This window comes from Falco naumanni, chromosome 7 (assembly GCF_017639655.2).
Source record: "Falco naumanni isolate bFalNau1 chromosome 7, bFalNau1.pat, whole genome shotgun sequence".
Taxonomy (NCBI): domain Eukaryota; kingdom Metazoa; phylum Chordata; class Aves; order Falconiformes; family Falconidae; genus Falco; species Falco naumanni.
Window position 1 is genome coordinate 40,336,739 of NC_054060.1, and position 25,733 is coordinate 40,362,471.

The 25,733-nt window shown below is 43.5% G+C and overlaps 1 protein-coding gene across 1 annotated transcript in view; it reads right to left on the reverse strand.

Annotated features, from left to right (window-relative positions):
* Window positions 1-21,912, reverse strand: part of C7H14orf132 (chromosome 7 C14orf132 homolog) — a 44,053-nt gene extending 22,141 nt beyond the window's left edge. Inside the window, exon 1 of the mRNA XM_040601791.1 lies at window positions 21,679-21,912. Within this exon, the coding sequence (XP_040457725.1) occupies window positions 21,679-21,705 (27 nt within the window). The 5' untranslated portion in view covers window positions 21,706-21,912. The remainder of the gene's footprint in view (window positions 1-21,678) is intronic.
* Window positions 21,913-25,733: the final 3,821 nt, after the last annotated feature.

Consider the following 25,733-nt stretch of genomic DNA (forward strand, 5'->3'; position numbering starts at 1 on the left):
GTGACTGTAGACAAGCCACCCAACTTCAAAAGAATCGTTTGAGATGTACTGAGCGCCGTGGGCAAACAGGCTGGTGCTCATCAAGAAACTTAATTGCACCCTTGCTATTGCCTGAGTCAGTACCTTCATAAATTTACATTTCTCTGTGCGTCTTCCATTTGTTTTGGTTTTGTTGTCACTTCTCCATAAAAGTTCATGGGCTTTTTGGCAGAATGGTTGAGCTCCACTGAGGTTTCACTTAGTTTTGGTTCACACGAAGCCTGTCACAGCAACGTCCCAGCCTTGCCTAGGCACTTTGACCACAGTGTGATTCATTTACAACTATAACTAGTAATTAGAATTATCAGTGGCTCTTTCTACCAAGAGCCAATACAGTGTAAGCAACCACCTGCTGTCAGATAACCTTTACCTATGTGTGGCATATCCATGTCTGCTATATACATGAGATAATCAAAACAGTGAAATCACCGAACCCAATTCTCCCCTTTGTATTAGTTTTCTATTGACATTGGCTGCAATACATAATAGCAGTTTGGGGGGTATTAAAAGCAAAAAAATCACACCTGTCATTTTTTCATCTGATTTATGTTAGGAAACACTGCAGTGTAGAGTCTGCCCATTCAGAACAATCTGAAACCAGGTAGGATTGGGGAAAATCTTGAAGACATTCAAGAACTCAGAGTTTCATTATCCTGAGGTCAATCTCTGAAAAATCTGTCTGCCCCAGCCTGTGATACAAAAGACACTTAGGTGAAACACACATACAATGACAAAAAGCAGTAAGTCAAAATCCTCAGAAGGACCACAAGAAATGGACTGTGATCCCTAGGAAGGAGGGCTGGATCCCAATAAACAAAAGAGCAAATGCAGCATGGTTAAATGTTAATTATATTTGGCTCCCTCAAAACAGATGCTCGCAGACAGATTTCTGTTTCATCCACTAACAACTGTCATACACAATCATGTCACCGATTTCAGAGGGCTGCAGGGTTTACACGCTTGCAGGCAAAACTGACAAGACACAACTAAAGAATATGCACAAAATCCGACACCCTGCTTTGTCCAACAGGGATATTCAGATACTGCAATGGAGAAAAGAGGACCAGAATGTGCCACACTGTTTCAAGAAGAGGAATAATCGTCAGACTGTGCTGGTGCCCGTGATACACTCTGCATGTAAAAGCAATGGCCCTCACAACTGTGTGCTCCTGTGGGAAGCCACAGCGTGCTCCTGCTCTTCACTACCCGGTCTGGGCTTCTGGACCATCACACACTGTTGAAAGGATAATGGGCAGCTGCGATACAAGAAGGCAGACACAGACAGGCAGAGGGTCAGCAGGAAGAGGTACATCACAAATACGTGCAGGGGAAGGCAATCTCTTGGAAAGTCATATATGCTTTGTGCACTTTACATTGGCCTGCAGTAAACTCCCTTCCCATGACATTTAAGAGTCTTTCTAATTACTTCAGATATGAGTCCCATAAGATTTTACAGTGGGCCTTGGTCAACTTCAATTTTCTGTTGGAAGATCTACAAAGAATGGTGTGGGAAACAAATACAGTCTGAGGCCATGTTTCTCAAGCTTGGGTCTTCCCAGCTCAAGTGAGAACACGTCAAAATGCAGGTTGAGCCTGGAGATATGCAGCACTGCTGTCATGAACCTCATTTCATCTGATTTTATCAAGAGCAGCTTCTTGTTCTTACAGCTTAAATAGAGAATGAAGAAGAAAGCGAAGCAAAACCTTCTGTCTCTCTGCTTCAATTCTGGGGGTGGACAGAGCCTCAGCGAGAAAAGGAGGACTAATACATACACACACATACACAGGGGGTCATGACTGATGTTAACCATGTTCTTGACATACCAAGTAGGGATCCCATCTGTGTATTGCAGCTCTGCTCACAGCAGCATTTTTCTACCCAAAGGGCACTAAATTACCCCCCAGCACTGATACGACAAAACCAGTGCCACCATCTCCAAGCTGGATTTTTGCATGCCAGCCCCAGAGACAGAAGACTTGTTCACCAGCCTGCCCAAGCTGTAGCAGAAGAGCAAGCTTCCACTTCGCTCCTTCCATTGAGAACCATTTCCCTCTATAATCCCACTCTGCAGGCACCACTTGTGTTTCCCCAAAGGGAAAACTTTTTCAGGAGCTGCAGAAAAGCTGAGGTTCTGCTTTGAAAATACCACCAGTACTCCTTGTCCATAGATATTCACACTCCCTGTAAACCTGACCAATACCCATCATTTTCTGTTTCAAGATCCTTACAGTTGTACCATAAGAAGAAAAAAATAAAAAGGAATACTAACAATTCATCCAAGTCTTACTGACTTGATAAAGAAAAAGAAAAATAAAAAAAAAAAAAAAAGAGAAAGATTTCTAGAAAGCGTAAGTACATGGCTCATTACTGAGGAAATATCATTGGGTTACATCTGCCTTCAGAATGAAATGGCACCTCTCAGTAAGAAGTACAGCACATCTTGTATCGAGAAAATCCTTATCTATTACTTGGAAACAAGCCCCAGCTGCCAATTGTTCTTGGCCTATGAAGGCTCCAAACGAGGTGGGCTTTGAGCCAGAATCTGCTCACATGCAGAGAACAGCAGCAAAATGAGCTAGTCAGGATTCGTGGCACAAGATCTGTGTTACTGATCTGATTATTTGCACAACGAAGCAGGAAAAAAAAGAAAAGTGGAACTGATTTTCTTTGTGGACCTTAATCGTTCCCTCTGATTCCCATGTTAAGTCCCTTCTCGCCTTGTCTGCTTTGACTGTAAGCTCTTCAGGGTTTTCTGCACCTGCTCAGCGCCCACCACCAGACCAGATCTCTGATGGATTTCTGAAGGATTACTGGCATTCAGCCCACCTCTAACTCCAAAGCTGCTATGATCCATAAGGGACTAGTGATATTCTGATGATTTTTAATCATTCCTATCTATAGATTGTTTCACCAATCCTGATGAACCAGTGGCTTCCAACACTGAATGAACTCAAAATCTAGCAAGTTGTTCTCCTACTTCTGCTAAACAGTAACTCCTGTAGATTTTTTTTCTAAAATGTTGGCATGTCTGAGGCAGATGTTGAACACTTTTCATCAAGCACCTAAAATACAAGAGTGTGCTCATTCTTCTCTTCAGAAAACACCATGTATGGGCTACAGCAGGGGAAAAGCCCTTCTTACAAAAAGTAATTGCCTCATGTCAATTTTTTAGACCGTTGTCTTCTCTCAGGGTTAATCTAGAGGAAAAAGAAGACACCATTCCCTAAAAGACTTGTACCAGAACAAACAGCCTTATGATCAAGCAGTGAAGACCAGCAGACATAGCTAATATACCCCAAGTCACTCCAGTTGGGTGTGCTGAAAAAAAACAAACCAAGGAACTAGAGCAAAGGCTGTGTGTGGTTTTGGGTGTCTCAGTAGAAGGACATCAAACTATTAAAGCATGTCCAGAGGAGGGAGACCAAGATCATGACAGGTCTCGAGGGCAAGCATTACAAGGAGCAGCTGAGGTCACTTGGTTTGTTCAGCTTGGAGAAGGCTGAGAGGTGACTTCATCACAGTCTACAACTTCCTCAAGTAGGGCAGTGCTGAGGGAGGTGCTGATCTCTGGTGACCAGCAATAGGACACAAGGAAATGGAATGAAGCTGCATCAGGGGAAGTTCAGATTGGACATTAGGAAAAGATTATTCATTGAGAGGGTGCTCAGTCACTGGAACAGGCTCCCCAGGACAGCGGTTACAGCATCAAGCCTGTCAGAGTTCAAGGGGCATCTGGACAATGCTTTTGTCACATGGTTTAGCTTTAGGTAGCCCTGTAAGGAGCAGGGACTTGGACTTGATGATCCTTATAGGTCCCTTGCAGCTTGAGATATTCTATGGTTCTATTATCTGCACTTCGGTTACATTTCATCTTGCATCCTTTCACCCATCTCACTCTCATCTCTCCTTCTCTGCTCCCATCACACTTCTATTTTCCCTGATTTTTTCCATCCCACTCTATTTCCCCTCTTACCACTCCAATTCCTCTATTTAGTACTCATTCACTTGCCTTTGATCCATCTCAATTACTTAGACCATGAGTGATTTTGGTCAAAGGCTGCCTGGCATTCTGGGGCTGAAAAGTGCCCAGCTGATCCCCATTGACCTCTTGTTATGACAGTACAAAAAGCAAGAAAATGCAGCATCAGCATCTACCAACTGTACCTGGGCATCTAGAGACAGAACAAGACGAACCAAGTATGAGCTGACAGCCTTAAAATATCATCTGATCCATATTATTTTCATTTTGGGCCTTCAGTAAAGCCTATAATTTAGATGATTTTCTTCCCTTTGCAGAAATGCAAATGAGGTATTTTGTGTATTAAAAGTCTGACACTGGTGAAATTATAGGGATATTGATGTACTCTCTCAAAAGGTTACTGTGATCTTTTGTTGTTTAAGAGACATGATGTTACTCAGATAAATGCTTCAGTTGCTGTTAATAACGTCTCTCCGTGAAAGTTCAAACGTTTTTACACTAAGTGTTGAGTAAGATAAGGAAAGGATACTTCTCTCATCAAAGCAGGGGTTCTATGACCTTAGTGATGCTGCACTGTATCATAGTATGAAAGTAAATGCCTGATTTGTGCAAGACTGATGCACTAGTCTTCACAGCTCAGAAATTAATCAGCATGAAAGGCACATTAAAGAAAGCTGCTCCAAGGTGATACCCTTTACATCTGCTGGCTATCTTGTTAAGTGAAAAAGTTACGAAGGAAAAGATGCTACCAGCAAGACTAAATGTAATTTTAATAAAACATGTACTGCTATTTTGTATTATGATTTAGAGGAATTAAATCTGCCTGGTTTTGCCATAAGATACTGAAGGTGAAAAGAAATTAATCGAAACCAGACCAATGCTAACTGGACTCAAACCACTCCAAGTATATCCGACCTGTAGCATGAAGGTGCTGACCTCAGTTCAGGGCAACAACAACCTCTTTTGAGGCACCCTCATTTGTATCCCCACACATGAGCTTTTTCTACCCTCTTCAAAGACATGGAGCCAGCATAGACACGCAAATCCTATCCTCAGGACTGATGAATTTGTTGAAAACACGCCAGACAACCTCAGCTTTCACATAGCCAACTGCAAACTCCTACTGGTTAACTTGAACTTGTTGCTCTGAGGACTTGATTGAAAAGATTAAGGGAAAGGTGCAGAAAAGCTCTAAATGATTATTATTTGACCAGAGAAGGCCTGGAAATGTGTGTGTGGGATCTTTAGCCCACCTTGATGCACATGTATAAAGACGTAATGTAATTTCAGCGACAGCGTGAAAAATCTAAACAAAGACTAACAACTTGAAATGGAATATGCAGAGTCTTTGTAATGTAGCAGTGCATGAAAACAGGATCTAAATGCATGCTTTTGAAATCCAGATCTGAGAGCAGATGCATACACAATAGCACAAGATTGTTTTTATCTTGGTTACAAAAAATGATGCACTGACAGAAGAGGAGGGGGATACTGGCAAACAGCTGAGAACAGATGCAAACAGGTTGCCCTTACCTACCCCCAGGGCTGACATGGGTGCTCATGAGGACAGTCTGAAAGTGAATGAAGAAGCATGTGAACCTGGACCACTTTGCTGAAATAAATTGTGTACAAAGAAGGATATCCACAAAGCAATTACTCTTCTGTCAGCTTTCACTGACTTGAGGGCTCCTTCGCATTGCCGCTGAGGTGAGAGCATTAAAACTGAAGGACTAATAGGATTTACCACCACTAGCAGCTTTCAAAGTTGTTCTATGGTTATCCCACCTAGTTGTTTAAACTAATTTGTCTCCATTTTTTCACTGATTGCCCTTTATTTGTTTGGCTTTACCCCTAATTTGAAGGGCATGGAAGAGGGCTGGCCAAAATAAGATGCACCCAGGATGGTATCAGGCTCCCGTGCAACCCAGTTCCTTGTTTGAGAGAAAAGGGTACAGCAACCGGACATGCAGTAGCTGGACGATAAACAGCCAGTGACTACGGAGTGTGTTTTGGAAGGACCACTGGCAGGCTGACAGTATATATATACTGTCACATATATATATGGGTGCATGTATGGGAAGATAGTAATACTAGTTTTCTTCATAGATGTGGAGAAAAAGATAAAATTCTTTCCAAATGGTGTTCAGTGGGCTGAATATTCCAATACCTGTGATTTGAAGATACACCTCTTTATTTTTTTACTCTAACTCTAGGGACTAATCATTCTAATTAAACATAAGGATCCCACAAGCGCTATGAAAATAAATAAAAAGGTCTTGAACAAAGCCCAGGAATAAAGGAATGGGAGAAGGGCAAAGATAGTAACAAGCCAGAACTACAAGTAGAAGGTTACCGGCACCAGCAGTCCAGCCATTGCCCACTATTTTGGCGACTTTCAAAAAAGGTGTTTTTCAAAAGGTATTCCAGGAAAAAAACAATAAAATGACTTTGCTGTATGTGAGAAAGGGGATATATAGGAAAAGGCACCCCTGAAATCTAAAAAGCAGACCATGGAGGAAATCATTGTAGGCCAGCTGGAATTAGGAGATTAGATTTTGAAAGGAAATACAGAATGATGGATGAGATGGTTGACACAAGGGTTTATTTACGATACAAGTGGTTCTCATCTGAAAGCAGGTAACTAATTGAGACAGACAAGGGAAAGGCCAGAGACTAAGAAAAAACAATAGCTTGCTTGGTTAATCATTTAAGGTTTCCAAATCTTCATAGCACTCCCAGTTTGCCCTGCATCCAGCCAAAGAGCAGAGTGCTCATCAGTCACTTGTCATTTCCCCAGCTTGTGTTTTCCCCTCCACAGGTCTGTGCAAGGCTAATTTGCCTTTTACTTACAGATTCCGCCACTGCTGAGCAGTTTGCGGGCACTGCGTTCACAAGGCCTGCTCCACAGCAGAAGCAGCTATCCACAAAGCACCCCCGACACTGCCTGGAAGACAGCAATAGCAGGGGAATTTACATCTACTTGTGATTTCTGTGTGTATTTTTTTCAGCTCTACTATATGTCTTCAGCACGTGCCAGTTTTAACACGTGATTGTTTTCCCTTGGACATACATACGTCACGCAAGCAAGGCACGTGTTTAATCCCCACCAATACTTTACGGCTGCCCTCAGCACTGAGCACTCAATACTCATGCACAATGATGTGGAGCTGGGAGCAAACGTATTGTAAACACCCATTCTCCTGGGCTCCCCTTTTGCTCTTCAGATAAAGGCACTTCTGGTCTGGCAGCCGTGCTGGTAGGCAGTGGCAGATGGAGAGCAGAAGAACAATGCCACCCTCCAACCATTCCTCCTTCCCCACATGCTCCTCAGTGTTCAGGGGCCGCCGCTCTGCCTGAGACACACAAACAGGGAGCCGTCTGCTCCTGCACACTGGCGATATGGCCAGGGCTAACCCTGTCCTTAAGTGGCAACAAAGTCAGGTGGCATCCTGTCGCTGCGGGGCTTTTGGGGGCACTGAGGAAAGCATGCAGGGGCTCCCACTGGTAGGCATCAGGTTTACATGATGTGAATGCACACATGCCCTTACTGCTGTTTTGCCTCCTGCCTTTTAACAGCAATTGTTCCCGTCAACCTGTCTCTTTGAGAATTTGTCACATTTTCCAAAGAACAGATTTGGAGGCTACTTACTGACTTCTGTAGAACAGATTAAAAAAAATAATAATAAAAAAATACAGCCCAGTTCTGGAGGATTCAAGGGTTTGCTGATGGCTCCCACGACATCAATCCAGCACTGGGTTTGGGAAGCACAGCCCACGGTTGAATTTGGACATACAAAAATAAATGTAGCCCAGATTGTGTATGAAATAAATGCTCCTACAGCAAAAATGGTAGCACATTTGACAGATGAATGGGAGTTGTGCTGCTTGAAGCACTGGTTCCAGCAATCCCTGGACTCGCAAAAGCAAGTCTGCTTTATGATTATTTAGAAAAACAGGAGGAAAATATGTAAGTGGGAGAAAAAAAAAATATCAAAACATGCAGACTGGAGTACATCTCTGAGAGCCAGCTGCTAAGAGCCGATTACCAATGATCAGACCGTGTAACCAATCTGCTACGCTCAAGGGATGATTGCTCTCATCTCCAAGCCAAAAATACAGCTCCTGCCATGAGATGCTTTTTCTGTGTGGTCCCCTCTGTAGCTTGGAGGAGAAGGAAAGCAGAGACAGAAGGAAAACCAGTGTGCAACATTTATGTCCCCAAATACTGTGTCTGCATGGGTTATTAGGGGCTCACTCTCCTTCTGTTTATCTCAGATTGTCCCACTTCAGCCCCCCAAAACAGACCACAGATTTTAATCCTGTCAACTTTTCTAACTTACTGCTTTGTTTAGAAATAGTCTATTGTCAGCCATCGTTTGACTTTAATAAAGATTTAGTGACTAAATACGACCACTTCCATGTCCACATTTCTGGGGATGCAATGCTGGAAGATATCAGCTTGAACATTTGTTTTTTGGCTATCAAAGAGAAAACGTTCATATTTTCAATTCCCGCCCCCCCCACCCCCCCCCCCCCGCCTTCAGTGTTTTCAAACAAAACAGGAAAGCAATCTCTGACTGTTATTTCTTCAAACATTCACTCAACTATGAATTAACTCAGCCTTTTTTACAGTAAATATCACTTGCTTACATGCAAGATAATTATTCATTGCTGCAGAGCAGGTAGTAAAATCAGGGAATAAAATGGCAGCAGCAGGCAAAAATCAGTATGTTTCTGTATTTGGAGAGTCACATCCCATCTTGGTACAACTTCACTCAGAGGAGAAACTTGTGCTTTTACCAGGTAAGAATGTGGCCTTTGCCTTTACTGTTCTATTAAATTAAAAGAAATGGAGGGAAGCCCTCAGGTCAAGCAGTAGGTTGCAAACCACACAAAGTGCTGACAGAGCTATTTTATTCGTGCCTTGATGTTTTTCAAGTGACTGATTTTAATTTTAAATTGCTAACCATGCAACTGCACAAATACCATGTTTGTTTATTCTCACATCAGTGACTGAGAAGCTGTAAATAGGTGTGACAGCTGCAGCATCTCCTCCGTTGTCACCGCTCAGCTCCTCCTGCGAGACAGGCAGTGAATGGGATGGCTACTAGGACTGACAGGATCATAGTACGATCCTCAGGCAGAGTTACACATGAGCTGTATTACTCTTAAACCGATGCTGGGGTTTCTGTCAAAATCAGCACTTGGAGAGACACTGTTTACTTTGGGGGAAGAGCACACCCCATTCTGCCAGATGGCCAAGGTTTACTGAAATGGTTCACAGTCTGACAGTCCTGGTTCTCCGAACTTCAGGAAGATAAGCTGCTAGATTTATGTTGAAGGAAATGACACCATAGTTTAAATAGTAAAAATGTCAGAGCTTGAGAATCATGAACTTAGTACCAAAAGGCAAGGCTGTAAGCTTAAAGCTGTAACTTCATAAATATCCAGAAGAACTCAAGGGATGCTCTGAGCATCACCTGCTGGTCCATCTGACTGTGTGCATGTGGCATGAGAAGGATTTGCTACTTTGCCTCTGCAGCTCACGGCTGGTTTAAGTTTCCTCACCGAGGAAGCACCAAATTGGGAATCAGTTCCCACTAAAACCCTTATCTCCTCTGCGGCATCAGGGGGAAGTCCTGCCTCCCTCTTTGTATCCTTTATTTGCAGGTGAAACTTCACACTCTTTGTAAGAGGTAAGAGGCTTTGAAGTTTCTGAGAATGAAGATCACATCACAAGTTGAACAGAGTTAGTGTTAAGTCACTGCTGGATGTAGGAATTGGACAACAACCCTGAAATACCACAGGAGCCCAGAGCCACCCATATGCAACAGACACAGCTATGTTGCCTTTGGCAGCCACGCCAAGCTCGCATGCCCGTGCTGGCCCAGCCTGCACACACAGCAGCTGGCAGTTACAGTCCCTCTCCCCTTGCTCATGCCACAGTCCTGCAGGACAGAGTGTGGGCACCACTGGTGATCACAGCGTTTGTGTGCAAGGTCTCAGTCATCACACCCAAATGGACAGTATATGCCTGACCACTGCTTGTATTGTAAGGTTCCAGAGATCTCTAGAATAAGCACACAGATGCACCCATACCCTAAACGTTACATATTTCTGTAAAAAAAAAAAAAAGATACCATGGATGTGGTGGAGTCCAGCTGAATTACCCTTATAGTCTATGTGCTATACAAGGTATGGAATATTTTTTTTTATTATTAAAAAAGCTAACACTAAAAAAATTACTGAATCTGTTTGAAACAGTGAAATTATACTCTTGCTTAGGCAAGACGAAACTTATAGTGTAAAACTATGTTGACTATTTTTCTAATGGCAAAGATCAGGTAGCAAGACAATCAGAAGAGACCCTCCTAATACCACTTATTCTCCTCTAGAACTCAATTTAAAATTTTTAGTAACTGTTGGCTTTGCCATTTCCAAAGCCAAGAGTTCTAGAAATAATGAGCTGGCCCCTGGGAGCATTCTCTACATCAATTCAAATCATACCATGCTACACCATCAAAGAAGACATCAGAGCCTGGCCAAGACTACCTTTGCTAGCTGTCTCCCCTTTCCCTTCACTTCCTCAGTATTCCCTGCGGCATATGCTGGCACCTGAAGGCTGTCAGGAACAGCAAGGCGTTGCTATCATGGCAGCCTAGACGGCCGGTTACATCAGTGTGTTGTCTTCTACCTTCTCCACACCCTCGTCTTCTGCCAGCTATGTAATGTGCAGACTAGAGGTCAGGAGACAAATGTTTTAGAGGCAGGATTGTTTATTTAGACATCCAAATGCTCATCCTTAAAGTACTGTTACGGGTATTAAGTACATTACAGTGATAAGCAAGAGATGCACCATGAATGCTGAAAATCACAGCTGGCTGGGTAAAGAAGGTTACCTGTGAAAGTATAAAGTGCAGTTGGAGGAGAAGCCAGGAGGCACATACATCTTCTCACACTTCATAAGGTTACAGGAGAAATGAGTTGTGAAAGTACCTTGGAGAACAAGGGGGAGAGAGCACAGCAATTCAATTTCTTCTGCTTCTGTTTCATGTCTGTGAGAAATGCCAAAAACACACACCAGGAGAACAAAACATCTGCCACCTGACAACAAACCAGTGCAGGACTTCACCGCCTTGCCCATCTGCAGTTTCACCATGTGCTCAGTCATAGCTCAGAGACCAACACAGAAACGAACCAATTCACAACCTGGATCCTATTACAGAACAACCACCATTTGCCATGTCTTAACATTAATAAACACATATTCGATTAAGTTTTCCTCCAGATCTGTGGGGGGAAAGATACCATTAGGACAGCCAGAGGGGAGTGTTTGTGAACACATTTTCAATATTTTTCTCCTATGTGACTTTGGGCTCAGCATCTTGAGAAGAGATTTCAGAACTTTTCAGACTGAGGTTGCAAACTGCTCTGCTCCCGCTGGAGCAACCAAAACATGAAGCAGAGAGGAGTGACACTTCCATTCCTGGGGATTTAGATTCTACATACAGCACCACTCAGTTTTTACTAACCTGCAGCCCAGCAAAGACTATGCAGACATACTAACATGCTTCTGTCCTTAGTAAGGCAACTGAGAAAGTTTCTGTGTTGCTTACGCTTTCAGTGACTGTAGCGTTTTAGTTTGCTGCTCCGTTCCACACGCATCTCCTGTCCCTGAACAGAAGAAATGTTCGCTCTTTGGTCCCCATCTTTGAGGTCTAAGCTTAAGTATCTGTAGGATTTGGACTTGAGCTGGTGAAATTATAGCATCTGAATCAAACTACAAAAGGTAAGGATGGAGGGTATGAGAGACATAGAAAGAAGATACCCAAAAAGGCAGCATACCCGAGCTGGAAGAAAAACATTTTAAACATGCATACAAGGGAAAAGTTGGGAGAAAAGCCCTGAGAAAGGTCCATAAAAACTTACGTGGTGCATTGAGAAGGGTAAGGCAGAAAGACAACAGGAGTGTGGAGCTCACTTTTAAGAAACCTGTTATAATACCTCAAAATGCTTTGCCACTTATTGCAGATTATCAAGGCACTTAATTATATACTTCATTTAAACAGAGGTGTAGTTCAGAGGATTACTCACATACTTTAAGGATACACTTAATTGGATGATGAGAGAATTTAAGTATGATCAGCTGCTCCAAGTCCTTGGGTTCAGCTGAACTTTCAGAAATAATTTGAAACTTTAGTTTTTAATCCTTTTGCTTCCTTATCAGTTTGACCATTACTTTTCTCCTTGAATATACACCTCAACACATCTACACAGGTGTTGAAGAGTCACGGCTGTCCTTTCTCCTTCCATGCAGCAGCCTTGTGGGGCTGGTAGTTTTTATCAGCCACAGAGCCCAGCACATCTTCCCACATCTTGCAAATGCTCATCCAGTTGTTTTGGAAGGATAAAAAAGCCACAGTGGAAGCTGATGGAAGTTTGGTTTTGCTTTAGCCATGCACAGCTCATCCCTACCTAGACTGTTCCCCCTTTCCCAACATTTGAAAGGCTTAAAAGCAAAATTACAACAGACAGAACCAGCTGAGGTTAAAAGCTGCTTTTAAAAAAATTTTTGAAAAACATTTCCAAACTGGTGATAATCTCTTTGCAAAACAAAAGGAATTGGCCCTGTATCCAACAGCCTGCTGCAAAGAGGCACTGAGCTTTTCTGAAGCAACTGTGACATTAATGTTTTTTAATTAGCTACTGTTTGGCAGGTTTTAGTTCTGGCACCTACAACGAGTATGGAATTCAGCTTTCAGAATAAAAAGATTGAAGATTGAGCCTACGAGTATGTGTCATTTCAAACAGCCAGTGCTCCGAGACAGACCTGCAAGCACTGTGTGGGTGTGCGAGCCAGCGAGGGAAAGGGTGGTTGGTGACTACTAACAGCAGAAGTTCTGGTGGCCGGGTACCGGCTGCATGGTCATATTTACAGGGAGAGACCTTCCACCCAGTGTTGCCTCTGCTCCCTGTAACGCTTCCAAAGCTGCAGAGCGTACATTCAGTAAAGTGTTCAGTGCTCCTGGTCTTGGTGTCACAGCTGGCCATAGGTTTCTCTCCTGTTCAGTGCCCAGTGTAGGGTCAGCGATTGTTCACTGCAGCACCAGAGGGAACAGAAGAGCACACCCTGGCCACTCAGCACCTTCAAAATAGGTGACAAGGAGTTCACACACTTCATTCTGACCCTCTTTGTTCCGAAGTGCTAACAACTTGCATATGCAAGGTCATGATCTTGTTTGCCAAAGGCTTTCACTGCATTTATCCTGCTGCTACCCCACGGAAACTGAGCAACTCCTGACATATCCACTGGCATGAGAAGCAGATCAAGCCACTGATGGGTGACATGACTACAATCAGTTTACAGCTAATTTTCAAGGACTTTCCTTTCACACTTGAGCATGTATCTGAAAAAAAAGCACTTAAAAGAACAATAGAGAGCCATCACTATTTCAAAAGACAGCTTTAAAAATCATCACTCCTGCAAACAGTGGAAGAGGTTATCACTAATCTCATTTAGGATTCTACCCTCATCAAACCAAGAAGCCTGCCAAAACAACAGAGGACTGCAACAGAGCTCGATGGCTTAGGCAGACACTGCAGTTCATGACAGAGAATACCTTCAAGGGAAGTTAAGCCCCAGCAGAGAGACATGGCAAGCTAACAGAGCTGGTCACTGCTGAATTTACTAGAGTTGCTGTACTAATTTTCTGCTTTCCATTTGAATGCTCTGATCAAAGAAAACATTAAAAGTGATTTAATTTGATGGTGTATCAATGGTCACCAAAACATCACGCTGCTTTACTAAATCCTGTGCAAGCCTTTGAATCATTTGGAGTATTTTGGCTTTTGCCCAGTATGGAAATAAGATTAGAAAGGTGGTGAAACTAGTTTCCTAATGGCCTGCATCCATCCCATTTCCAACAAAACTTAAAACAGAACCTCCATCCCCATGTTTGCAGCTGATCAATGAATTAAGAAATTCAGCCTAGATTAGCCAAAAACAAGCTTTAAATAAAAATAATAATCTATAACCAGTCTAGATTTTCTAGCCTATGGATTCTGAGGACCCAGTACCATTGGGCTACCCAGTTGCTACCCAGAAACTCAGTTCTCATCAACTCTGCCAAGAGCATTACTGCTCAGTATACAACAGTGTTATGCTCTTACTACTCAATACCAGCAAGATGTTTGTCATAAATGTAGAGCTGCTTCAGTCTTTGTTCCTATTACCTGCCATCTGTAGTCATTTTCTGTGTACAGTAGGACCCCAACTGTTGCTGCTATTAACTGTGTTGCGAAAGGCTCTTTGTAAAGCATGTGAATGTGTCTGTCTGCAGCCATTTTACAAACCTCCTTTCCACATTCAGCAGACAGAAATATGTGCTATCTGCTCCCTTTGTGAACTCTTTAGCCTGTATCTGCTGAAAATCATGTAATTAAAAACCCCACAACAAAACAGACCAAAAATCCAGCTAGCACTTCACAGAATTACTCTTAGTTCATCGGCAGAAGAAACACAAAAAAATTATTTCCAGTACCTCTAACTCTCCCTGTGCAAGGGTGTACATAACTAGACTGCATACACACACACATGCATCACAAACTACATCCTTCCCTACGACTCCTCTCCTACCATGTCGTCTTCCTCTAACATTCAGCAGCTCCTACGAGAAATTGTTCATGCTATTAATTGATGGGAAATACAGTCACTCCAAAACATACAGTTTCAGCCTTTCCTGGATTAATAATACAGTCTCCTCTTGCTCTTCTAGGACTTTTTCCTATGAATTGCAGAACGTTCTTATCCCATCTGTGCCAGGCTTTGAGATATTTCATTTTAAGCAGTGGAAAGTCCTGCTGATGTTACTGGAACCATATACATGTGCTCCAAGTACAGTTAGTGCTTAAGTGTTTTGCTGGATGGGAATCACTGCTTTTAGCATCTTTGACAGCAATTGCCAGCACAATCCTGGGACAATAGCCTCCTCCAAAGTGCAGTATCAACACTTTACAAAGCCAGTATGCTCAAATCTCTGCAGAATTGTCAAAAGCTTCACTGGAACAGAAATTTCTACTATACAAGACTTGGAAATGCAGTCTGCAGTGTTACTGCAGTGACAAGAAAAGCACAGGGATTCCTCATGTTCCCCTAATCTAATTCAGTTGTGCCAAGCAGCTAGCAGAAAATTCTCCAGAAAGTTCTGGCAACATTCTGGATGATGACACCACTGATTTATGCACACAGAATTTCTGCAACATCTGGATTATGCAGCTAGTCCCTGTGGCTGCGCCATACCATAACAAGGCATAAGGACTTTAAGCTTCAGCTTTGCTCTTTGAGCTTCCCAATGCTTTGATTCTATTTATTATACGTAAAGACATTCAGAAGGAATGAAGGATGCCAGAAAAAATTACTTTAACCTTTGAAAGAAAGCAGAGCTGGTAGAGTAATGGTCAGCGCCCTATTATGCTGTACATAAGTGAGCACTGAACTGGTCATGTAAGAGAATGCCTACATCCTTCTAACTAACATTATTAATGTTTCATGCTATGAATCAAAGAGAAACAGAATTACAGAATGGTTTGGGGTGGAAGGGTCTTTAAAGATCATCTAGTTCCAATTCCCCTGCCACAGGCAGGGACACCTTCCACTAGACCAGGTTGCTCAAAGCTCCATCCAGCCTGGCCTTGAGCACTTCAAGGGATGGGGCATCCACAGCTGCTCTGGGAAACCTGTGCCAGTGTCTTGCCACCCTCACAGTAAAAGATTTCTTCCTAATATCGGGTCTACCCATTTTTGGTTTAAAACCATTCCCCCATGTCCTACTGCTACATGCCTTTGTAAAAAGTCCCTCCCCAGCTTTCTTGCAGGCCCCCTTTAGGTACTGGAAGGCCGCTGTAAGGCCTCCCTGCAGCCTTCTCTTCTCCAGGCTGAACAACCCCAACTCTCTCAGCCTGTCTCCACAGGAGATGTTTTTTTCTTAGATTACAATCAAGGCTGCTTTTGACAAGGAGAGGTTCATGCATCTTTAAATCCCGATACTCCATGTGGTTTGGCTTGGAGCTTATTTTTTGGCAATCACACTTTTTAAGGAAAAAAAGTAGAATAAATCATTCCTAAGCTTACACCAGCAATGTCAAAGCTTCCAAACGACCACCCTATCCAGCACTGTCACGCATAGATTCTCAGAGTATAAACACAACCCTGTCCCTCTCTAGAGGCAGGCAATGAATTCAGCTTTCTTGGCACACATGTAGTGTGTGCAGGCACACATGCAAGCTCATGTTGAGCAAGTAGCCTGGATTCTGTTTTGAGCTGGCAGGAATAACCTACCAAAACCACAAATCTACACCTTCTTGCTTTTAGTACCCTCAGTTTACTGACAAAACTTTGCTGTATTAAGAGAACACAGCTAATAAGGGCTTTGAATCCCTCTTGAACTCCGAGATGGAGAATACACAAAGAAAAAGTGAGAAAACAGATGCAGAATTATCCTGAACTCTGGTTGCTCTGTGCTGATACAACAGAGTACAGCGGATCCTAATTGTGCATCCTCTAGCATCCAGAAATCACATTAGAAAAGAATTAAATGACACTGCACCTGTGTTTGGGATTTCTGAAAACGCAGCAGATCTGTTCTGGTGGCTGGTTGTCAAAAAATGCCAAGCAACAGCCTCCATGCACACACCAGCCTCGTAGCACAGACACGGGCAGTCCGCATCTTCTGGGTAATATGAGTATTAAGTCAAACATTTCCTAAATGAACTCTGTTTACTCTGTGTATTCCACTGCTTTCCAGAAATTACATAGGTCTTAATAATATATGTTTCATGTGGAGGCATGGGAGTCTTGGACTTGTTATTCTGACATGGTTATAGGTAGCTATAGGGTTCTTTCAAGGTACACCAAGGACCACTCCTGTTTGGGGGAAAATTACCTGAACTACTGCCAATGCAATGAAAGGTTTAGTGTGACTTGAACTATCACTGACCAAGCCTGAAATCCTAGAATAGAAATACAGAACACAAACCCCAATGAAATTTCACTTATCTTTGTCATTGAAATGGTTTTGCTTTCTGTGGCAAACTTATTCATTTGTTTACCTAGCTTTACCAAAAAGAAAAAAATCCTCAACACTACAATAAAAATTAAAGATTACAAACCCACAACTTTTACTCATTGAAACTAAACACAAGGATTTCAACTTACTGTACTTCAAATCCTCAGGAGTTGTTTACAAAGAGCTTTTGAACATGTAGAATCAACAGATTATTCATATGCAAACTATATATGACTAAGACAAAAAAATCCACAGAAATGGCTCTTACTAGCTTTCCCCTGTTCTATATCTAAAGGAAGAAAAGATCATTTATCTGACAATTAAAATTATATTTTTACTGTAAGATGATATATCTAACCACAAAAATATTGCAAACTGAAGAAATCCATTCCTCGTTTTCAATATGAAACAAAAGTTACAGCAATCACTTAAGGAAAAGTTATATTGCAAACACAAATCTTGAAAAATACATCACTGACATTATGATGGCAGGTGCTGTTCAGCTCATATAGATTTGTATCATACTGAAGAACATGAAGTTTTTTCCTTCTCTAGCTTCCCAGTTTTTCCCACTATGCACCTCTATTCTTTCCAGTTGAATAAACATTTCAACCCTGCTCCCATTAACCCAGATGCAATTTTCATTGTTACCATTTTTTCCACCAGAAATGCTTTATTTAGCCAGTTGTTAAATGGATATGAATTGCAGTGTGTCAGAAGCGGGGCAGCTCACTGCTGGATGCCTGACAGCAACCCCCTAACCCCGGCTGAAAAGCACCAAGTGCTCTTAGTCTGGACCCAGCGCTCAGCACCCCCCAAACCCAGTCTTTTATGCTGGAAGCAAAAGTCTCTACCTATAAGAGGAGGCTATTTCTGAGGTTACCTAGACTACAAGAGCACTCTGAAATCACTGAGCAACACACAGAAATGAGCCAGTCATACAGCTCAGCAGCGGCTGAACACCTTTGGCATAGCATCTTGAGGCGTTCAGGACTGCTTTAATTAAAATACAGATTTAAAATGAAAAAAAAAGTATTAGCTAACAGGCTTTGACTAGGTGCAAGCACAAATTACCTTAACCAGAATCAATTAGAGCACCCACAGAACAGACAACACCCAAGCCTGCACAACCACCTACCAATAAACACACAGATGCAAAAAGGGTGGGTTTTTTTAACAACAGATGTCATTGTTACAGTTGAAAGCTGTTCTTCATAACATCGCTAATAATTGTAGCACAGCTGAGACGTTCAGATTTGGTTGCTTAAGCTGGGTATCCAAACCTTCGTGCTGTATCTACACTGCACAAACCTGTTAGCATTACTACCTGACAATCTCCTGTTCCACAACAATTTTTTAATCAGCAAAATGTTATCCTTTCTACAGCATCAAATTTATGATTTGGGGGGCCTTTTCACTTATCTTTCTGATGGCACATGTAACAGTTTCAGGGCCTCCAAGGCATAAACCATCTCACTGACATCATAAGAAGGAGAGGAGGTACTGATTATGAAAGCTGTACTGTATTTGTATAGCTTTGTGTACCCAATGCTTCCATAATGCAGAGTTCCTTGTTTCAGGTATCTGAAGAGGTGAGCATTCCAATACAATTATCCAGCTGTGCAAACTCTCACCCACTGAATGTTTTAGCAAATGTGCCAGATCTTTACTTAAGACACTGTTAACTACAGCGTTACACTTTCACCCCATGCACTTTAGAAGAGGCCTGATTTTAAGCCTCCATAACACACTACAGTATCACTGAGGCTGGAAGTGGTAACCTAATTTACACACACCTTCTGTTCCTGTTCCCTGTGCATACATCAGAGGGGCTCTAAGGTACAGACTATGTATGGTGTCTCACAAGACATCTAGCAGAGCCAACCTGAGTCCACTAGTGGTGCAAAGGTGTGATAAGAATAACACACAAAAGCAACTTATAGAAATATAAAGAGTCTACAGTATCCTATAGAAACCAAATTAACTTTTTTTTTTTTTTACCATCATTAAGCATTTCAGTTAAGGCATTACCTATCGTCATATAAAGTATTAATGTACCTGGTATTCATCAAGTAAAATTCAATCCCCACAGTAGGTCACAAGGATGTTAATGACAGTGATAGCAGAGCATCTTTAAAAGCAGTTATGAGCCAAAAGCCCCAGTCAATAATTATCTTCTGTTTACACATACCCCTTACTGAAGGTCATCTCAACAGACCACATCACCAGAGATGATTAAAAAAAAAAAAAAAAAAAAAGGAAAAAAAGATGACAAAAAGATATAGCATGAAAAAGAAAGATGAAGAAAAGCAATGCCTAAATTAGAGGAGTGACGCTCTGGGGCTTAAATGCCACTGTGGTGACAGGAATGGAAAGGGTTGCCCAGTTCAGAAAGAAAGGTACAAAAGACATGTGACAGGGGAGTAACAGAGGTAAGCATAGCATCTACTGTACACAGCGACCTAACAACTGGATTAATTTCCCTTAGTAGAAGAGGAGCCCAAGAAATCCTCTCCTACAGTTCATTAAAGGTTAATTACACAAATGTCCCCCAGAAGACTCTCACACATGCTCTGTGAAAGAGGTGCTGTGCAGAGCCAGTGAGCCTCATGCCCCTGCTGGGAGAGCCACCCAGGAGCCCTGACTGTCTCCCATCTTCCCATCACCATCCAAAGGGTTTTGTAGCAGAAACAGCTCCAAGGTATTGCACCCTTTCTTCCCAAGGCAATCAGGCCACAGGAAGGATTGTGTGTAACTGCACCCCAGCCTTCTTGCAGCTTGTCCCTACCTCCATGCTGCTCGCTAGCGTCCAGAGAGATATAGGGGAAATGCAGCAGAAGTTTCTGTCTCTCTGCCTCAGGGACAGGAGGTGCATACACACGGTCGGTGAGCATGAACCTCACTTCACAGATAGCTTTCCCTGAGGCAGGGTTTTAACATAAAAGCTTTTCTTCCTTAAAAAGATGTCACCCAAGGAAAGGCAGATTCCCCAAACTCACCAAAGTAACACTGAAAAAAATTATTCTTTGTCACTTCTTGTGCCGAACAAACTAACCCCAGAGGATCAGGAAGAAAAGCACACAATTCACTGTAAACTGTTGCACAAGTAAGTATAAGACATGTTTGTACAGGGAACTTTTCCGAGAGGGCTAAAGCACCCAGGTTTGTGACTCTTCCAATGCACAGAATTAGGGTAGAAGATACATGGAATATAGGAAGCAAGAATAAGGAAGAGAAAGGGCAGCACTAGTCCCAGCTTTGGCACACACCACTGGTTACTGGTAAAACCTGCTGCCAGCCGGCACCTCTGCTTCTGTGCAACAGGGGCATCCCACTTCCAACTCAGTGCTTAGGGAACAAAAGATGGACACAGGGAGCTCACTGATCATGCTGAGAGGGGCCATAGGAAAATTATTTGAAACACACAAAATTTCCTTTGAACATTCCAGTTCCCAGGAAGACCTCAGATTGATAGAAACGAGGCTTTCCTCCTCCCCATTGTGGTTTTCCTTAAAAATATATTCTTCTTACAAATACCTCCAAATAGAAGAGATTCTCGGACTGCTACTTGCAGAAAGGCAGAGCCTGACACCCCCTCAGAAGCAGACTTTAGGAAGGGAACAAGACAGAAGAGCCATAGCATTAATTGAACAGAACACCTCTACAAGGATGAACTCGGTTTCCCCCTGCCACCCTGGCTGCAGCCAGCAGCATCGTGGAGGGGCCTCCCGGGCCCTGCTCCCCGCTACACAGCGGGTGGCATTCCCTGGCAAAAGCTCAAACTGGGATCCAAACTATTCCTGAAAAACCCTATTAAGTACATAGAATTAGGTATCTGCACAAATAGAAGAAATTATCCCGGAAAAACATGAAACGGATGCTCAGTGAGAATGGCTTTTTCTGAAGCACAGCACTGCTTGTCATTAAAAACTGAATTCACCTGGATCCACCAGGACGGGGTTTGGCTTTGGGTGGCTTACAGCCATTACACACTTTCCACCGTATTAAGCATCAACACATCGAACAACAACACCCACGACTGCGCCTCGAGCTGAAACCCAGGGCCTCACTGCAATTTAAACTATTTGTTCATGCAAATTGAAGCGTATTTCTGTATACGCTGAGCTGGTTTCTGCGTGCAAAGACAACAACTTACACAGGTGCACGTACAAAAAAACGCACTAGGGAGTGCGGGAAAAGAACCGAAATTTCCGATTTCTATTCACCGTCTGCCTGCGAAGGCAGGAGGGCCGCTGCCTCCCCGCTCCTCGGCCTGGGGGCGGCGTGACCGCGCCCGCGCAGCCGGGCACCGGGCGGGCAGCGGCCGGGATGGGCAGCGGCCGGGCCGGGTCCCCGCCGCTCGGCGCTAACAGGTGCTGCGCCCGCCAAGTTCTCACGCCGCGCCTCCCGTTCTAACCGGTCCTCCCCCCTTTTTCTCCTTAGTTTTCCCTTTCTTCCCCCCGCCCCCTCCCCAGGCCGCCGCGCCCCCCGGGTTTGCCCACGCAACTTGGGAGCGGAGGGAGAGACACCGAGCGGAGAACGCGCTGAGGGGCTACGCGCCCCGCGGCACCCCCCGCCCCGCCGCCGCGCCCCACCTGCGCGGCCATGAAGGAGAGGTCCATGGTGCTGCCGCTGGAGCTGCTGGCGGAGCTGGAGGTGCTGAGGCTGCCGCTGCCGCCGCCGCTGCTGCTGCCGGGGGCGGGCGGGGCGCGGGGGCGCGGCGCGGACACCGCCTCCCCCAGCAGCGGCGGGCGCGGCCGCGGCAGCGGGACCGACACCGGTACCAGTTCCAGCCTCGGCGGCGCCCGGCGCGGCTCGGCTCGGCTCGGCACGGCACCGCACGGCACGGCGGGCGGCTCCGCCAGGGGGCGGCGGCGACCCGGCCCCCGCGCTGGGCTGGGCGCGGGTCCGCCCCCGCGGCGGGGGCGGCGGAGGGAGGGGGCGCACCTGTGCGCCGCCCCAGCCCTGCCCGCAGCCGCCGGGTGGCCGGGCACCGCGCCCGCAGCGGGGCTGCCTGAGCTGGAACGCGGCTTCTCCGTTCCCTGGGGCGAAGCGGGGCCGGAGCGTACGCGGGGAGCCCGGCAGGAGCCGGGGGAGCGGCCCCGTGCTGGGTCACGCAGGTGGGGAGCGGGTGACGGGCGAGTGCTGACGAGCAGCGTGGGAAATGATCGCCATACCGGGAGGCAGGTGTAGCCCCTCTGCACCGTGCAAACCCTCCGAGCACGCACCTGGCTGCTACGGGCTTTGCTTGCTCAGCTTGCCAACCCGACAGCCTTTTCTTGAAATTTTCAACCAGCTCCTTCTCCCATCACAGCTGAAAAGAATTCCCAGCAGCTTATTCTTACACCTGTTCATGGCTTAGCTGTTACAACTTCATTTTCAACTTCTCCTTGTTCCCAGTATTTACTGTTCAACAATTCACAATAAATCTTTTCTCCCTTTTCCTATGCTTTCCCTTGTATCTCATAGATACCGTTATTTGCAAGAAAACCCAGTGAATTCATTTATTGAGTGGCTCTGGAAAATCTTTGACACCAATTAGAAAAGTAGGATAATAAAAATTTAAGTAGTGGGTACTTCACCCCATGCACTGTAAACTGTGTGCTTTTTTGTCAGTATCATGTTGCACTGTTGCAGCAGGTGGTGGTGAAAAGAAAATCAGCTGTTTTAAATCAGTCCTTTACTTGAATGACTATTAGTGTACTTGCCAAAAATGCTTTTATGTGGAGAGGCCTGTTAAGTAAAAAAAGTAAAATCCAAAACAGACGGTGTCATCTTAAGGTTTTTAAATTCAGTGGTGTAAATAATGGAATTGCCTCTTTGCGGACTCTCTCCAAAGTTTTCAAAGGGTATTGATGTGTGTGTCGGAAGCCATAAAGTAACTCCAAAGCAGTGTTAATCTTTTATCGTCCAGATAAATTTTACATGCACTGGGTAGACATCTCTACAGGGTGAATGTAGGCTGGTTAGTTGCTGCATCTGCAGCAACAGCTTTAGTAAGGATCATTTCATAAGAGTAACAAAATAATTAAGATTTCAAAACCACAGCGACTTCCGTACTTGTTTAATTCTATGAAGCATGAAAATGGTAGAGCAACAGAACTGGAAAGGACCTCAGGAAATAATCTAGTCTGTGCACCTGCTTAAAATACAACCAGTTACTCTTGTGACACTCCAACCAGGAGTTTTACCTTTTACCCAACCTCTTCTTGAAAGTACCTGGTGAGGAAGGCTTCATTCCCCACCAGGCAGTGCATAGCTTTATTCTACTGGCCATTTCCTAAGGCTTTGTCCGCCAGTGACTTTGAGAATATTTTCCTTAGGGCAACCACTTACCTTCTGAGAACTGCCGTTAGATACTGTGTTTGTCTTTTTCAAGTCTTACGGCATCTTGTCCATCCCCTGAAAGCGCTCAAGGAGGATTGCTTGTAACAAGATCATTCAGTCAGGTTTCCAGGTATTTTGCTGTGATGTTTGACAAGTTCAGCCAACTAACAGTCTGCAAGTAGTTCCTGGCTGAAATCGTTCTCACAGGTAACAATACACAACTCTTGCTTATAGTTGACCTTTTAGTGAGTGATGCCGCATCATCACTTTGGCTTTCTTGTTCTTGTTTCTCTTGTTTTCAAATGTTGCTGATTTTTCCTTCACACGGGGAAATAGAGCAGCATTTTTATCGGTCTACGCATACACTCTGGAAAATTTTCCTTTTATCCTTGGTATCTCAAAAATTGCTTTCCTCTTATTTGTCTCATGTAGTTTCTTGCTTCAGGAATACCCTGCAGACCAATTACTGGGAGAAAAGATAAATATGAACTGCTCAAGTTTCAAATTCTTTGTTTCCACACTGACTTCTGGAACAACTCTAAAATACTGGATTTAGCAGAAGCATTGCTCAATACAGAGGACAGTGAACTCAGCTACCTCCAGTTCCTGTGGCACAAAAATACATAGCTTCATTCCATCTTTGTTTACAAGGCTTAAGAAATATAGAAAATTGCTGACTGTTGTCTATGTAAATAAATTTTTACTAGTTTAGAGAAAGAGGTGTTCATTACATACAGTGCCAGTGGAAAGTAGTACCCATCATTATATTTTGAAAATGCTATACATTTATCAGCAGTATGGAAAGTGATTATATTTGTTAAGCAGTCTAGAAGTTTGATTTAAGGGATAGATTGTAAAGGAATAATAAATGAAAGAACTGTTGCATATGCCAGCCACCCTGCTTGTGTGATCTAACCATGAACATCCATAGAGTCCAATACTGGGTACCTTTAAATGCACTAAACATTACTTGCTGTTCATGATGTTAGCTGGGAATTTGGCTGTTGTCTTGGGGGACAGTTCCAGTCAAAACCAGTCTTTTCAGAAATACTTGTAGAGAAATTGCCCCTTTACTTGGAAGCACTTTGTAACCCGCTTCCCTACTTGTACGAGTGTTAGGTTCATTGGAACAGTATTTCTATTTGCAAAAGCCATCCAAACCATTATCAAATTTTGTTCTAGAAAGACTTTTTTGATCACCAGAATTACTAATCCCTGCAATGCCCTCAATCTCCAAGCTATTAATTTACCATTCGTATTTCTTAGGCTTGACAATGAGAAAAAATCACTCTTCGGTTTTCACTTCTGCTTTCTCTCTAGTTCACTGCCTCGTTTTGTGGAACAGTACGGTTTTATATTGCTTAAGCAGCAAATAATTTATGAGGGAAACCCAATTATTTATGTTCCAAACTTTGATTACAATACAACAAAACACCAAGCTTTGCTTCTTCCTTTTTTCCCAAAATGCATTTTGGATGTAAATTGCCTTATAATAGCTCTGTAAGTTCTTCTGTAAAACAAGTATTTTAGAACTGCTTCTGTCTTCCAGTAATGATGATGCAGAGTTTGAATTGAGATCTACTGGCTGTCTTGCCAGCCTTATGGTATGGCTTTCTCATCAAAATATCTAGACCACTTAAAAAGATTATGTCATGATTTGCTATTGCGATGGAGAGACTTTGTAGCACCCAGCTAAAACCGCAAACAGGGTTGTATAACACTACTCTTAAAAACAAGCTATGATAGCCTAAGATGCTCTAATTAGCTTTAAAGCTGTTTGTCAAAAAGATCACATTTTTCAGTACAGTGGAACACAACTCAATTAGAGAATAGTTTGGTTTGTCAGTTTTCCTGGGGCATAGTAGGAAATCCTTTGTTGCACTGCATGTGCGCTTAAGCTCTGCCTTTGCTTCATGAAACAGACCTAACAAAACATGACAATTGAGTCTTGCTGCCGAAGAGGATTTTAAATGGGCTTGTATGCGTACAGCCCTATTTACCATATGTTGTATTTAGATGCCTTAGGCAACACTGTACCAATTTTTAGCTTTGCATCCCTGATATCACATATAAATCTTACATTTATGCAAAGGCAGACTGACTTCTCACTTTGGGGAAACATGGTAATGTTGGCTTCTTGCTGCATTTTGATGTACTTAAATGTTATTTCCTTTGAGCCCCAATTTTAACCTACTGTTGCCTAACTGCAGCAGGTTGCAGTCACACGGGGCAATTAGTTCCCTTAATGAAGAATCAGCCACAGTGACATCTGGTAACCTGTCTGGAGACAGAGTGCATTATCTCTGATGGATCCCTACTGTTA